The sequence below is a fragment of the Salvia splendens genome, chromosome 9 (assembly GCF_004379255.2).
Source record: "Salvia splendens isolate huo1 chromosome 9, SspV2, whole genome shotgun sequence".
NCBI lineage: Eukaryota > Viridiplantae > Streptophyta > Magnoliopsida > Lamiales > Lamiaceae > Salvia > Salvia splendens.
In genome coordinates, this window is record NC_056040.1 from 1,062,595 (window position 1) to 1,076,168 (window position 13,574).

The window sequence follows — 13,574 nt, forward strand, 5'->3', positions numbered from 1 at the left end:
CAACTTCCAGATGATGAGCACATTAGTGGCTCGATAATGATACGAAAAAATGAACATGACCTTCTTCATCAAAATACAATCACAACTTCCAGATGATGAGCACATTAGTGGCTCGATAATGATACGAAAAAGGCCCGATAACGTCATGACATGATAAAAAAAATTAAAAATCCAATTGCACGTTAAAACCCAATTTCACAAGATAAAGATTCAACAAATACATGATAGACAAAAATCCAATTTCACACTATACAAAATATTATCAAGCAAAGTGTGACATTTCTTAGAAATTATATTATATCGTTTATTTTATTCTTTATTAACGTAACTCATAAAATAACATTATACGTATAAGGAAATGTTTAATAGAGGAACGTAAAGACTATTACTATTTTTTTCACTAAAAGGAATTAAACAAATATATATATAGAGAAAAAAATTAAGTGGAGAGGTGAAGTAGGGCAGGTAGTGTCGGGAGGGTTTTCTATACGCTTCAGTTGAATTTATTTCACACTTCTTCAATTGCTCCGCCTTCATCTCCGGCGACTCCTCCGCCACCTACTCCACCACCGCCCTCGCGTCTAGTGAAACCTCTGCGATGTGATCCGCCGCTTCTCTTCTCTCTCCTGGTGTTTAATTTATCGTTGTTTCTCTCTCATAAGTAAGCATCCAACTGTTCCTTTTTCTCCGCGCATGTACAAATACAGTATCTCTAAAGCTTCTGTATGATTATTATTTCCTAGGCTCCTTCCGAAATTTTCGTTCTATCTGTTGGAAGTAGTGTTTATCCTTTTTTTATATTCCTATTTTTTTGTTTTATTCGTGGATATATTCATAGCTTACGAGGTGAGTTTTTTTTCGTAATTGAATGCATTTTTTGTTGAATTAGTTCACCTATTCTAGGGTTCGTGATGTGCTTGGGCCTCACATACCAGTGAATTTGTCAAATTAAACTGGCATTTGGTGTTTCTGTGCTGAATTTCTGAGGTTAATTTTCCTTCGAAATCATAATCATTACCTTTTGGAATCAGTGCTGCATATTTCTCGTAGTTGTTAAAGTTTTAGTTAGATGATTTAGTGATACTTCAAGTGATGAATTTCAAAAGTAGAGCTAAACAATGAATTGGAATTCATCTGCTGCAATACTCAATTAATGGTGAAGTTGATTTTTGTGTAAACAATGAATTGAAATTCATGTGCTGCAATACTCTGATTTCGTCACACACTGTTGTTTCTTGATCACGACATAGTATATAACGTTTCGAGCGTTAGGTGAGTTGCGAGATATGGATGAAAACGGACGAGAGAACAGAAGGCATCGGATGGATTATCATAAAGTTCCACAGGTGAAATTTGTTATAGTTTCTCAAACACGATGCATTGGTTGAACTTACCTTTTTTTTCGTGCATATACGGTTGCAGTGGAATGCAATGCCCCAGCATCAGATTAAGGAACCAATTACTTTCGGAATGAATGCTAGACTCGTGATGCTCTGCAACGAACGGGATGATGCCATAAGAGAGCGAGACAGAGCAATGGCTGAGAAGAAGGCGGCTTTGGATGAACGAGACGCTGCTGTCAAGCAACTCGACACAGCAGTCATGGAGCGCGACGAGGCCCTGAGAGAACGCGACAATGCCATTGCTGCCCTCCAATTCCACGAAAACACAGTGAACGCTCTATTGGTGAGTAGTGCACGTGGATCGAAGCGTACGCATCATCCTACTAGAGAAGATTGCATACGCGATGATGCATCATATGAAGCTCCCCTTTCAAAGAAAGGGACGAAAGCGAAAGCTAACAAGGATTCTCCGATGAGATCAGCTAGATCGCCAAAGAAAGGGAAGAAGATAGGCGAGGACTTGAACAGGCAAGTCACGACTGATGGATCCAAGGCTGAATGGGATGCCCAGGATCTCGGTTCCATGAACCAGATCATGTTTGATGAATCGAGCATGCCAGTGCCTGTGTGCTCGTGCACTGGAGTTCCCCGGCAGTGCTACAAGTGGGGCAACGGGGGCTGGCAGTCATCGTGCTGCACCACCTCCCTGTCGGTGTACCCTCTCCCCCAAATGCCAAACAAGAGGCATGCGCGAATGGGAGGCCGGAAAATGAGTGGGAGCGTCTTTAGCAGATTGCTTACGAGACTGGGGGCAGCTGGGCAGGATCTGTCGATTCCCGTTGATCTGAAGGACTACTGGGCTAAACATGGAACGAATCGCTACATAACCATCAAGTAAACTCCATAGCAATGCTGTTTGTTTGGAGTTGTGTTTCATTTCATGATGGCCTTCGTTGTGCGCTTTGTATTTGTAATATATGGATTTGACTGCAAATTGGTTTTGTAATGTTGTAATCTTTTAGTTTGAGAAGAAGTTTTCATCCTGTGTGAAGGAATTTTATTTTAGTTCATTTTTCAGTTATCTGAACCCATAAAAAGGATCAAATAGTACAAAGCAAAATAAGAGCATTAACGTTAGACAAGATACTGTGGAGATATAAATATATACGAAGATATATTGTCACGGCTCAAGTTTTTTAGAGTAAGGGCAACTGAATGAAAGATAAGAATAAACATAACCTCTGGTAATAAGCAATAGTGAGAACCGAATGACTCCAACATATATAATGATGCACGAAAAGGGTAACATTATAGACTCCCCAATGAAGGATCATTTTTTTCAAACAAGCATTCCTCAATTCTAACAAAGTCTGAGAAATATAAGACTTGTCTGATTTGTATGTATGCAAACACCAACATAATTGAATACATGCAAGCACAAGTTCCTGGAGATCTCCACAGCTACCTCAGGACAACTGCAGCATTTCTGAGAGCTAAGTAGCGTTGGACGTAGTGGTTTGGGAGAGACCTAATCACCTTGAAAACTTGAGCATTGGCATACCGAAGCTTGGTTCTTGGATCAACGTAAGGTGCCTGCAGTTTCATTCTAGAACTCAGTACTTCATAATGCATCAAACAGCAGACATCATAGAATTGCATTTATTTCTTTTCTCAACATGAAGAGCGAAGGACTCCACAAACCTAGCTTATTTTGTTCAAATAATCATGTACTACTATTAAGCATAACAGGGTACATCAAAGAGTTACATGTGTGTGTGTGCACTAATGTAACTAGCCGAAGATTAACATGGACTGGGGCATCACAGAGCCTCACCCAGCCCGAATCTATCACTAATAGAGAAATGTCGATATGAACATAAATATTACCTCATATCCAGTTATATCACAAATTCTTCTACATGGATGCATAGATGGTGGTGTTTCAATGTTAAAATCTGCAAATAACAGAAACAAGTACACATTTACCCATTCCATTCCCTCTCAAAATAATTAACCATAGATAGTAAGAAAAGCACTATGTATGCCCGTGATTCTTGCAATTCTTTGCCTAATGTATGCAGCACAATACTGAGCTAAATTTGTTCCTGAAACGAAGATTCGAGTTTGTAGCAAGGTACATATCAAACTAAGACTGAAGAGTATGCCAGCATGGAACATGCTTTCTCCAAATAACATATCCAGATGTTCAGTTTATGCCAAGCTACAAGACAACACTTAATCACTAATAAGACGTTTCGGATTTTGACATCCTTCTCGAACTATTTCAAAGCATATACAAGCAAAGTTTGGATTCATTTCAATCTTCATCTATAGTCTGGAATCGCTTGTTAACAACTTATTTAACCGAAATTCAGACACTACTGAGAGTAGGCCATAAAATGGTTCCTGAAACAACATCAGCGTGAAAAACACTTTCTCCAAAATACATAGCCAGTTTATGCCAAGCTACAAGAGAACACCGAATCACTAATATAGAACTAATAAGACTTTTCCAGATTTCGGCATCCTTCTCAACCTATTTCAAAGATAGTATATACAAGCAAAGCTCGGATTCATTTCAATCTTCATTCTATTGTCTGGAAGCCCTGTTAACGGCTTATTTAACTAAAATTCAGAAACTTTAAAGATGACTCAAACACAAAACTAGCATAGGAATGCAGAATCTCACAATTAGACACCTCGGGAGGATAATTCTGGTAGTTCTCAGCGGGAATAATCTGCTTGAGCTGTTTCCACCTGACTCTGGCTTGCCCTTTCGGATACTTATCGTAAGTCTGAATCTTCTTAAACCACATGTGAGTTGGCAACACCATTTCTGCATCCACCACTTCAGGCTCCATCTCCACTCTGGACCAAAAATTATATACTTCAAACACTGGTAACTACAAAGAATACGCAAATCTGCCTATTCAGTCTCTGAAAATTGCAATTAAATCCTTCTATTTTCGAAGACATGTACCTGATTTAATGGAGAATAAGCAGAGATTAGAGAAACAAGAGAGAACAAAAAAGGAGAGAGGTTACGAAGATGAACAGCAGCCATGAATTAGGTTTTCATTCTGCATTTAATTGTCAGTGTAAAATTAGGCGCTGAAGATGAACAGTATTTCCAAAATGGATGAATTAGATTGGAAATAGCATCATCTCGGTTTTAATTCAAAAGTTGTCGCATGTTTGTAATTAATTAAAATTCATTTTACAACAAAATGCTTCAGCGTCATTGAATCCAATACGAAACCTAAGCAACACACAGACAGAAAACTCATATACTCCAACACGGCTCGATTATTACAAAAACGATCGAATTCTGGATATCATAACTAGATTCGAGATAAATCGAATAGCGCATGAATAATTGACGCGCAACCATAGCTCTAAAACTAATTCCAGTATCACTAATTAAAAAAATCGATTACTCATATATAACGAATGGATCCTAAACGTTACTGTCATCACAAGAATTCAAACGAACCTTCGGGCGGCGCAGACACCGTTCTTCGTAAAAAAAGGACTTTAACTAGCGGCGGCTCGGGAATTTAGGCACGGCGGAGCTCCGGTGATAGATTTATTGTAGAGAGAGACATATTTTGAACGATGAAGTTTCATTAAACTAAATGGAATTGGGCTAATTCCTAAACGGGCCTAGTATACTCTTAAACTCGCCCATTTATTGTTTAACAAGCACTTAACTCTGTTACGATAAATTTAGGAATGTCAATCGGGTCACCTCGTTGAGTTTCAGATCAATCTTATTTGGATTGAGGGATAAGAGCATATGTTTCAACCATTAACATTAAACCCAAATTTAAATACATGGAGTATTTTAGAATTCAAATTATATCTTATACCATTGAAGTTGATTTTTTTTCAATATATTTATTATCTATTATAGTAGTAAATTAGTACTCCCTCTGTCCCATAATAGATGACACACTAGGAGAATGATACGAGATTTTATGAGATGTTGTTTTGTGTGTTAGGTGGAGAGAGAAAATAGTAGTATATTTATATTAATGTGAGAGAGAGTTTTTCCATAAAAGGAAATGTGACATCTTTTATGAGACAAATTAAAGAGAAAAGTGTGACATCTATTATGGAAAAAGAGGGAGTACTATAATAAAGCCTAGTATATATTATCCCCGTCATTGAAAAAAACTCCCTCCGTCCGCGAATAGGAGTCTCGTTTTTCCATTTTAGTCTATCCGCGAATAAGAGTCCCGGTTCACTTCTACCATAAATGGTAATAGGGTATCACCTTCTACTAACTCATTTCACTCATATTTCATTTAAAACTAATATATACAAGTGAGACTTCTATTCCACTAACTTTTTTCCACTCACTGTTCTTAATATTTCTTAAAACTCATGCCGCCAAGAAATGAGACTCCTAATGGCGGATGGAGGGAGTGTAAATTTTGAAACGACACGAATTTTAATACACAATTGGTAAAGTAAAAAAAATTAACTAAAAGAGAAGAAAAGAAAAATGAATAAAGTAAGAGAGATAAAAATAAAAAAATAGTGAAAGTAGTATTAGTGGATCGCAGGATCTACGTCTTAAAATAGAAAATTTCTATTTTATTAGAGACGACTCAAAATGAAAATAATTTTTATTCTAAGGGACAAACATATTAAATATAAAATGACATGTTAAATAACACGAAAAAATAGACAATAGTGCACTTAGGTTATCTGTCGGGCTATTACATTAGATTTATAGACCAAAAATCTCTAAACTTAACTGTATTAACATCCCGATGATAATCCACCTGTCCTCAATAATAGTGTAAACCAAAAAAAACACTACCGCCCTCCATAAAAAAATAGGAGTCTAACTAATTTTACAATTTTAGGTTGTCCACAAAAATTAGACCAATTTCTAAGGAAAATTTTTTCATAATTAAGTACTAGACTATTACTAATAATATGGATCCATACTCCATTAAAATTATTTTTTTTTATTTTTTCTATTATCTTTTACTTTATTAATTACAATTAAAACTACTTTTTTAATTGAACATTAAAACTCGTGATATACGTGGTCTATTTTTATTTGAAGAAAGAATACGAAACACTACATATTTACTCCTATGTTTTTACTGCTACGTGTTTTATTCATATGTTCTCAATATTCAAGATTTAATGATTATACATATATAAAACTCTATGTTAAAATCAACGTCATTTCAACCCAAAAATGCAGCGGATAAACTCTTGCTGAACCACCGCCGTCGAGCAAATCTCCGGTAATTCACCTCCATTTTTTTTCTGCAATCGTTTTTCTGTTCTTCAATGCACTAAGCTAACTACCCTGATCGCGATTTCGTCGATTAAATTCGTATCTCTATTGAATTGATTCGTCTGTGACGAGCTGGATTCGTTGTTGATTTTGAATTCGATTAGGTTTCGCGATCTGAACTTCGATCCACAAAGCAAGCGTGCGTATGATTGAGTGAAGTTAGTTAGTTTAGAGCTTGAAGAAATGGCGGGCGAAAACGAGGAAGATAATGGCGAGACTACGCAGAGACTCCAGTCATCATTCGGAACTTCATCATCTTCGCTTCACCACACTCTTCCACTGAATCAGTTAAACATACCTCAGCTCCACATGCCTCAATTTCGAGGCCAGATTCGGCAGCAGCAGTCGCCTATTTCGTGCGGGGAAAGGGAAAACGGTGGGAAAAGGTTGGGCATTCCGCCGTCTCATCCGCAAATTCCTCCAATTTCGCCCTATTCGCAGATCCCGTTCAATCGAGCTGGAAATCAGCAGAATTTTAGCACTAGTCCAAGGCCATCGCATAGTCGATCATTGTCACAGCCAGCATTTTTTGCAGTTGATTCGCTTCCGCCGTTAGTTCCTTCCCCTTATCAAGAGTGCCCTTCGAATTCTGTTTCTGACCGAATTTCGACTGATGTAGCTATGGAGGAGATGGAGGGTGGGGGTAGGGGTGGATCACATTGTATGTTGCCGCCCTCGCCTTTCGCGAGGGGAAGTGTGTGTAGAGCTGGAGAGAGTCTCCCTCCTCGTAAGGCTCATAGAAGGTCCTGTAGCGATATCCCATTTGGATTTTCGAGCATTTTACAGTCTTCGCCTCCGCGTATGCCTTTGAGGAGTCCTGGTGCTCTTGATAGGTCAGAAGCCCAGCCAGTGCAGTTGGTTAAGAGAGAGTCGAGTTGGGAGAAAATCGAGGAGAGTGGAGAAGGGACGAGGGAGAGAAAATACGAAGATGATTTGTTCTCTGCATATATGAATTTGGACAATATTGATGCCTTCAACTCATCTGAGACAGATGACAAGCTGGGGAATGAGAACCGGGACGATTTGGACAGCAGAGCCAGTGGGACAAAGACAAATGGAGGCAATAGCAGTGATAACGAAGCGACTAGTAGCGTTAATGAAAGTGGGAGCAGTGCTCAGAAATCAAGAGTTTCTACATTGACTGAGAGGAGGGAAGGGACTAAAAGAAATGCTGGGGAAGATATTGCTCCAACCACTCGACATTATAGAAGTATCTCTATGGATAGTTTCATGGGAAATATGAGTTTTGATGAGTCGCCCAAAATGCCTCCGTCTCCTGGAACAAACCAACTCTCACCCGCCAATTCTCTTGATGCCAATACGAATGCTTTCAGCTTGGAATTTGGGAATGGGGAATTTAGTGGTGTTGAACTTAAGAAGATAATGACAAACGAGAAACTTGCTGAGATAGCCTCAAGTGATCCTAAGCGTGCAAAAAGGTAATATTGGATTCTTCTCGACTGCCTTAGCTGTATGCTTGTTGTATTCTGTATAAACTTGTAAATGTTGTATTCTTGTTTAAGTACATCTGTCTTATTATAGGATCTTAGCTAATCGCCAATCTGCTGCTCGGTCAAAAGAACGGAAGATGAAATATATTGTGGAGTTGGAACACAAGGTCCAAACATTACAGACTGAAGCTACTACGTTGTCTGCCCAACTTACTATGCTTCACGTAAGCGCCTGTTGAATTTTGGATTTTGTCGTGTTTGGTTGTTTTAGAGTGGTTGCTTTCATCATTGCGACTTGTTTTTGTTTGCATTCAGCGAGACTCTACTGGACTTAGTAGCCAAAACAATGAGCTGAAGTTTAGGTTGCAGTCCATGGAACAACAGGCTCAACTGCGAGATGGTATGGCTCTCTATTGACTCTTCACCCTTTTTCATCGCACAACAAAGTAACATAAGATTCATTCAAACGCAAAAGATACTGCTTTCCCAAGCTGTCAACAATGGCCTCCAAATTACATTTCCTCGTCCCATATTGCGGTGCTTAGTTACTTGCTACAGTAAATTGTAGTATCAAGTAATCACAATTATCATGTCTCATGAGAAAAATGGCCTATGAAATCACAATTTCATTTTCTTCTGAGATGTGATTGAAAAATTTCTCGGTTCTAAAATTGGGTATGTTATTTCGTGCAAAATTTGAGGTATGCTACACATTAATAATGCTTGAGTTTCATAATAGTCCAACGTTATAGATGTGCATTCCATTTTGACGAACTGATAACGTTTCATTTTGTGTAGATTTACTTAAGTGTGTCACTGTATCTGAGAAATTGGTGATGTTTGCTTCTTTTTTCTTAACTTTTTCTGCTAATATATGCTGATTTTGATGTGGCCGTATCTTACCCTAAAGCTAAGTTAGTTATTTGTCTATCGTTATGCTTGCTCGGATGGATGTTACTCGAGTTCTGAATGCATTTCTAAATCACAGTAAAATTTGGTAGTCTCTTTTTCGTGGTTTTGCTCTTAGGAAACATACCTGTCAGACTTAATTGTGCACATACATGTTTGTAGCTGTTACTTTTTTTTTCGGGAGCGTGGCTATAAGTTATATCATCTATATCCTTCTTTACCTAAACACGAAATCGTCTTCTCATCTTCTGACAGCACTGAATGAGGCATTGACGGCAGAGGTTCAACGTCTGAAGTTTGCAACTACTGAATTGAGTGGCAACCCCTCGAAGTTTCAGCAGTACCCTCAGATGTTTCAGTTACGGCACCAACAGGCCACACAAACGAACATGCATCAGTTGCAACAACAACAGCAACAGCAATCACAACAAGTGAATGGCAACAACAACAAGAACACCACTAAAGACGAGACAAAGCAATAATCGCCTTAGAGGAAGCCTTTCATGAGGTAGTTTCGTCTCTCCTCATCTTTACCTACGCATACAATACATCTTCGTTCCTGCCTGTTTAAATTTATGTTCAAGAATCACATGCTCTAGGAAAACTGTCGCTCCTAGCAAATGAGCCCTGGACTGCGACAATTTTCCTTGCCAGCCACCTTCATCTCCCCCCATCTCGAGTTACATTCCTTCATCGTATATAAGAAACATGCGTCGACGTTGTGCTGTGACATTCTATTCTTGTAATAGTTTGGAGTAATTTATTTGAGTTTTCTTTATAGATCCTTTGAACATGTGTTTTTGTCGGATTGATCTCTCAGTATTTCGTGAGATGTCTTTAATAATTGTTATTTTTTCATTTGCTTTTAGAGACTATTTTGCGTGGATTATACTACGAAAGGTCTCTTCTAGGAAGTGCAAAAAAAAAATTGAAATAGAAAATTGAGGGTCTAAATTCAATTCAAACGGAAATCGGAGGATTTTACCTGCATTTATATCGAGTACTGCATCTGTTAATTTTTTTTGTTAGAATCAGTTTACTCTATATTAAGACAATGATAATCTGGATTAGTCTTATGAATATTGTCGTTGTTAGAATCATTGTTAGAATCATTTTACTTGGTATAAGACAATGATACGTAGGATTAGTCTTTACTTCCAACATTTTGAGCCAATTCAATCTTGAACAATAAGTTAAATTTAATCAAGTGAACGTATTCTTGTGGTACTATACTTATCCTTGACTAAACGTATTATAGTAATAGTATTAATTAATAAAATTTTGATTAAGTTATATAATTAATACACAAAATATGTAACATCAAGTCAGGATGGCCGAGTGCGCCAGACTCAAGTTCTGACATTTTTTTTTCTGATTGTAAAAATTGTGTCATTTTTAACTCAGTTTCATTTTGACTAGTATCTTTCATTGAATGTTCTTTTACTTATTTTGGTCTAGTAACAATCACATTCATACTAACTCCATTATTTTGAGCTATCCGAAGGAAATCGATAATCTTTATTGTGGCAATTTTCAATTCTTTCATATTCAAATTTTTATTGGCTATGTAGTCTCAACCGAGACTAGAAATGGAAGAACGAAACATAATTTCAGTGTCAAATTTTTTCCACAATAATTATTCGGCTACAATAACCTCAAAATGGCATCTCCAACACGTTTTAATGTCACCAAAATTTTGTACTCTTCATAGATGGATAGAAGAGAGCTCCAACATCATCATTCAAAACCAAAATTCTTGCCTAACCTCCACACATTTGATATTTCCCAACAAAAACAAAAAACCTACAACAAAACAGATGGATCAATAATGATCCCTCGATGCCAACGACACCTACAACAAAAAGATGATCGATAATGATCCCTCGATGCCAACGACACCCACAACAAAAAGATGATCAATAATATGATCCCTCGATACTACTTCCTCATCAGCCTAGGCAGTGGACTTGATCCCTTCCTCCTTGTTTCTATTCTCACTAAGCCAACCTCCATCAATGGACTCCATGCTCCCACTCAACCCATCATCAAGAAAATCCCCCACCCTCTTCACCTTCCCCGTCGGCTCCACCGGATACTTCCCGGAGAAACACGCGTAACAGAAGCTCGTCGCATCTCCCCCCAGCATCCCCTTCAAGCTATCAATGGGCAAGAAAGCCAGCGAATCACACCCAATGAACTCCCTGATCTCCTCCACACTCATCCGATTCGAGATCAGTTCGCCTGGGCTAGGCGTGTCGACCCCATAGTAGCACGAAGCTATGATCGGAGGGCTCGAAATCCTCATGTGCACCTCCTTCGCCCCAGCCTCCTTGATCAACCTCACGATCTTGGACGACGTCGTTCCCCTCACAATCGAGTCGTCCACCACCACCACACGCTTCCCCTCCAGCACCGCCCTTACCGGAGACAGCTTCAGCTTCACGCCGAAATCCCTAATTTTCTGCGACGGTTCGATGAATGTTCTGCCTACGTAATGCGACCGGATAAGCCCCTGCTGAAACGCAACCCCTGCTTTCGCAGCGTAGCCTAACGCCGCCACCACGCCGGAATCCGGCACCGCGATCACCACGTCGCAATCCACCGGCGATTCGGTGGCTAGGATTTCGCCAAATTTACGCCTCGACTCGTACACGGATCGGCCGAATACGACGGAATTAGGCAATGCGAAGTAGATATGCTCGAAAATGCACGATTTTGGCTCGAAATGAGGCATTAAACATACGGATTGAACGCCGTCTTTATCAACCACGATGACTTCGCCGGGATAGACTTCTCTCTCGTAGGTTGCTTCGATTAGATCCAACGCGCAAGTCTCCGACGCGAACACCACCGCGCCGTTGCTCCTTCGCCCCATCACCAGCGGGCGGAAACCGAACGGATCGCGAACCGCAACCAATTTGTCCTCTGTGAGGAAAACCATCGAATATGCTCCTTCCAGCTTCTCGCAAGCTTCGACAATCCTCAGGAAGAACGGTCGCGCCTTCGATATCGCAATCAGGTGAAGAACGACCTCCGTATCGGAGCTGGTGTTGAAAATCGAGCCGTTTTCCTCTAGCTCTTCACGAAGCGCTTGGTAATTCACCAAATTCCCGTTGTGCGCGACTCCGACGGAGCCGAATCGGTAGCCGGCGACGAACGGCTGGACGTTCTTCAGCATAGAGGCGCCGGCGGTGGAGTAGCGGACGTGGCCGATGGCCATGTCCCCGGGCAATTTATCGAGCTTCGACTCGCTGAACACCTCCGAGACGAGGCCGACGCCGGTGACGGAGTGGAGGACGTTATCGTGGACGGAGACGATGCCGGCGCCCTCCTGGCCGCGGTGCTGCAGCGCGTGGAGAGCTAGGTAGCAGAGGCGCGACGCCTCTTCGTCGCCGTAGATTCCGACGACGCCGCATTCCTCCCGCGGCTTGTCGTCGCCGTCAAAGGAGATGATTGAGTCCGAACCCGATGAGGATTTGCCGGTGGCGATAATATCTGAGATAGGGTTTTTGGATTGAGTAATGTGGAGAGATTTTTGGGGGTTTTTGATCGGGAGGGTGAACGAGGTGGTGGAGGGATGAATCCGAGCGTTGAGGCAGGTGGAGGAGGTGGCGCAACCGGCGACGGCGGTGGAGACGGTGGAGGCTGCCATGGAAGGGTTTTAGGGAGAAAATGGAGTATCAATATCCGAATTTTATTGTTAGGTTTTGCTGCTTTTAGATATTTTAATGTTGGATGAATATAAGCGGTGACGTTTATGACCGTCACAGGGTAATTTCATTGGTCGGTTAGCTAAGTCAGTATCACAGCTGGTTAATCTCACTCGTTTTTACCACACGTGTGATATTACAAGAGACTGAGTTGAGCTTCATTCAGCTTCTAAATTTGGGTTTATTTTTTCTCCGCCGTCGAGAATGGCGCCTCCTCCTCCTCCTGGGCTTTATTCCGGCAAGAGCGCCTTGGCTATGGTATGCTAGCGGCCGATTCTATCTTCGATCTATTGCTTTCGATGTGATGATTTATGAATATTATCTGAATTTTCATGAACGGCAGGTGGCTAGGGTTTCCGCTTTCACGGTTGGACTCGCTTATGGAAGCGTAAAGCTTAAGTTTCTCAAGGTATTCCCCTTGTTCTTTCAATGAATGTCTTTGCTTTCTCTCAATGCTTATTGATTTTGTTGATCTGTGTATGTGTTGAGCTCTATGTTGCTCCGGCGATCTACGAATGTGTTTTATCGTTTTTTTCTGTGGATTTAATATTTTTATTATTAGGATATCTAATTTGCTTCGATTTCTCTCAATGCTTATTGATTTTGTTGATTTGTGTATGTATATGTATATGCATAATGTATATGTTGAGCTCTAGGCATCTAGGGTGATCTCTGAATGTATTTTTTCATTTTTTTCTATGAATTTGATTATTAGGATATCTAATTTGCTAGCTTTTTTAATCAATGTTTATTGATTTTGTTGGTTTATGTATGTATATGTATATGTATAACGTATATGTTGAGCTCTAGGTTGCTCGGGTGATCTCCGATTGACATTGTG

At 40.0% G+C, this 13,574-nt stretch overlaps 4 protein-coding genes across 9 annotated transcripts; 2 read left to right on the forward strand and 2 right to left on the reverse strand.

The window, feature by feature from the left end:
- The first annotated feature begins 446 nt into the window (after positions 1–446).
- LOC121747721 (protein BASIC PENTACYSTEINE4-like) lies at positions 447–2,408 on the forward strand. 2 transcript variants are annotated; one of them, XM_042141807.1, is made up of 3 exons: positions 447–661; positions 1,251–1,346; positions 1,423–2,408. In XM_042141807.1, the coding sequence occupies exons 2-3, from the start codon at positions 1,287–1,289 to the stop codon at positions 2,239–2,241; spliced, it is 879 nt and encodes a 292-aa protein (XP_041997741.1). In that variant the 5' UTR covers positions 447–661; positions 1,251–1,286; the 3' UTR covers positions 2,242–2,408. The 2 variants fall into 2 exon arrangements, with proteins under 2 accessions (XP_041997741.1, XP_041997740.1); XM_042141806.1 differs by having other exon boundaries at positions 1,273–1,346.
- A 151-nt stretch (positions 2,409–2,559) lies between these two features.
- On the reverse strand, positions 2,560–5,004 carry LOC121747722 (chromatin-remodeling complex subunit ies6-like). Of its 3 annotated transcripts, none has more exons than XM_042141811.1 (4): positions 4,837–5,004; positions 4,033–4,246; positions 3,231–3,298; positions 2,560–2,936 (listed from the first exon to the last, which is right to left on the reverse strand). In XM_042141811.1, the coding sequence occupies exons 2-4, from the start codon at positions 4,202–4,204 to the stop codon at positions 2,805–2,807; spliced, it is 372 nt and encodes a 123-aa protein (XP_041997745.1). In that variant the 5' UTR covers positions 4,205–4,246; positions 4,837–5,004; the 3' UTR covers positions 2,560–2,804. The 3 variants fall into 3 exon arrangements, with proteins under 3 accessions (XP_041997745.1, XP_041997744.1, XP_041997743.1); XM_042141810.1 differs by having other exon boundaries at positions 4,033–4,323; XM_042141809.1 differs by having other exon boundaries at positions 4,033–4,211; positions 4,837–5,003.
- A 1,493-nt stretch (positions 5,005–6,497) lies between these two features.
- On the forward strand, positions 6,498–9,891 carry LOC121747718 (bZIP transcription factor 29-like). Of its 3 annotated transcripts, none has more exons than XM_042141802.1 (5): positions 6,498–6,610; positions 6,768–8,102; positions 8,206–8,338; positions 8,430–8,514; positions 9,279–9,891. In XM_042141802.1, the coding sequence occupies exons 2-5, from the start codon at positions 6,847–6,849 to the stop codon at positions 9,503–9,505; spliced, it is 1,701 nt and encodes a 566-aa protein (XP_041997736.1). In that variant the 5' UTR covers positions 6,498–6,610; positions 6,768–6,846; the 3' UTR covers positions 9,506–9,891. The 3 variants fall into 3 exon arrangements, with proteins under 3 accessions (XP_041997736.1, XP_041997737.1, XP_041997735.1); XM_042141803.1 differs by having other exon boundaries at positions 6,548–8,102; positions 9,279–9,531; positions 9,623–9,891; XM_042141801.1 differs by having other exon boundaries at positions 6,548–8,102.
- A 782-nt stretch (positions 9,892–10,673) lies between these two features.
- Positions 10,674–12,987, reverse strand: LOC121747719 (amidophosphoribosyltransferase, chloroplastic-like). The gene has a single exon (XM_042141804.1). It carries the CDS (start codon positions 12,673–12,675, stop codon positions 10,978–10,980), a length of 1,698 nt encoding a protein of 565 aa, XP_041997738.1. The 5' UTR covers positions 12,676–12,987; the 3' UTR covers positions 10,674–10,977.
- Between the last annotated feature and the right edge of the window lie 587 nt (positions 12,988–13,574).

What these genes read in the sequence shown, in the direction of transcription:
- LOC121747718 (XM_042141802.1), top strand. Translation starts at nt 6,847, where the DNA reads ATGGCGGGCGAAAACGAGGAAGATAATGGCGAGACTACGCAGAGACTC. An exon ending in GATCCTAAGCGTGCAAAAAG is followed by an intron (nt 8,103 to 8,205) that starts GTAATATTGGAT and finishes GTCTTATTATAG; the next exon opens with GATCTTAGCTAATCGCCAAT. An exon ending in ACAGGCTCAACTGCGAGATG is followed by an intron (nt 8,515 to 9,278) that starts GTATGGCTCTCT and finishes ATCTTCTGACAG; the next exon opens with CACTGAATGAGGCATTGACG.
- LOC121747721 (XM_042141807.1), top strand. Translation starts at nt 1,287, where the DNA reads ATGGATGAAAACGGACGAGAGAACAGAAGGCATCGGATGGATTATCAT. An exon ending in ATTATCATAAAGTTCCACAG is followed by an intron (nt 1,347 to 1,422) that starts GTGAAATTTGTT and finishes ATACGGTTGCAG; the next exon opens with TGGAATGCAATGCCCCAGCA.
- LOC121747719 (XM_042141804.1), bottom strand. Translation starts at nt 12,675, where the DNA reads ATGGCAGCCTCCACCGTCTCCACCGCCGTCGCCGGTTGCGCCACCTCC.
- LOC121747722 (XM_042141811.1), bottom strand. Translation starts at nt 4,204, where the DNA reads ATGGAGCCTGAAGTGGTGGATGCAGAAATGGTGTTGCCAACTCACATG. An exon ending in TCCTCCCGAGGTGTCTAATT is followed by an intron (nt 3,299 to 4,032) that starts GTGAGATTCTGC and finishes TGTTATTTGCAG; the next exon opens with ATTTTAACATTGAAACACCA. An exon ending in GTGATATAACTGGATATGAG is followed by an intron (nt 2,937 to 3,230) that starts GTAATATTTATG and finishes ATGAAACTGCAG; the next exon opens with GCACCTTACGTTGATCCAAG.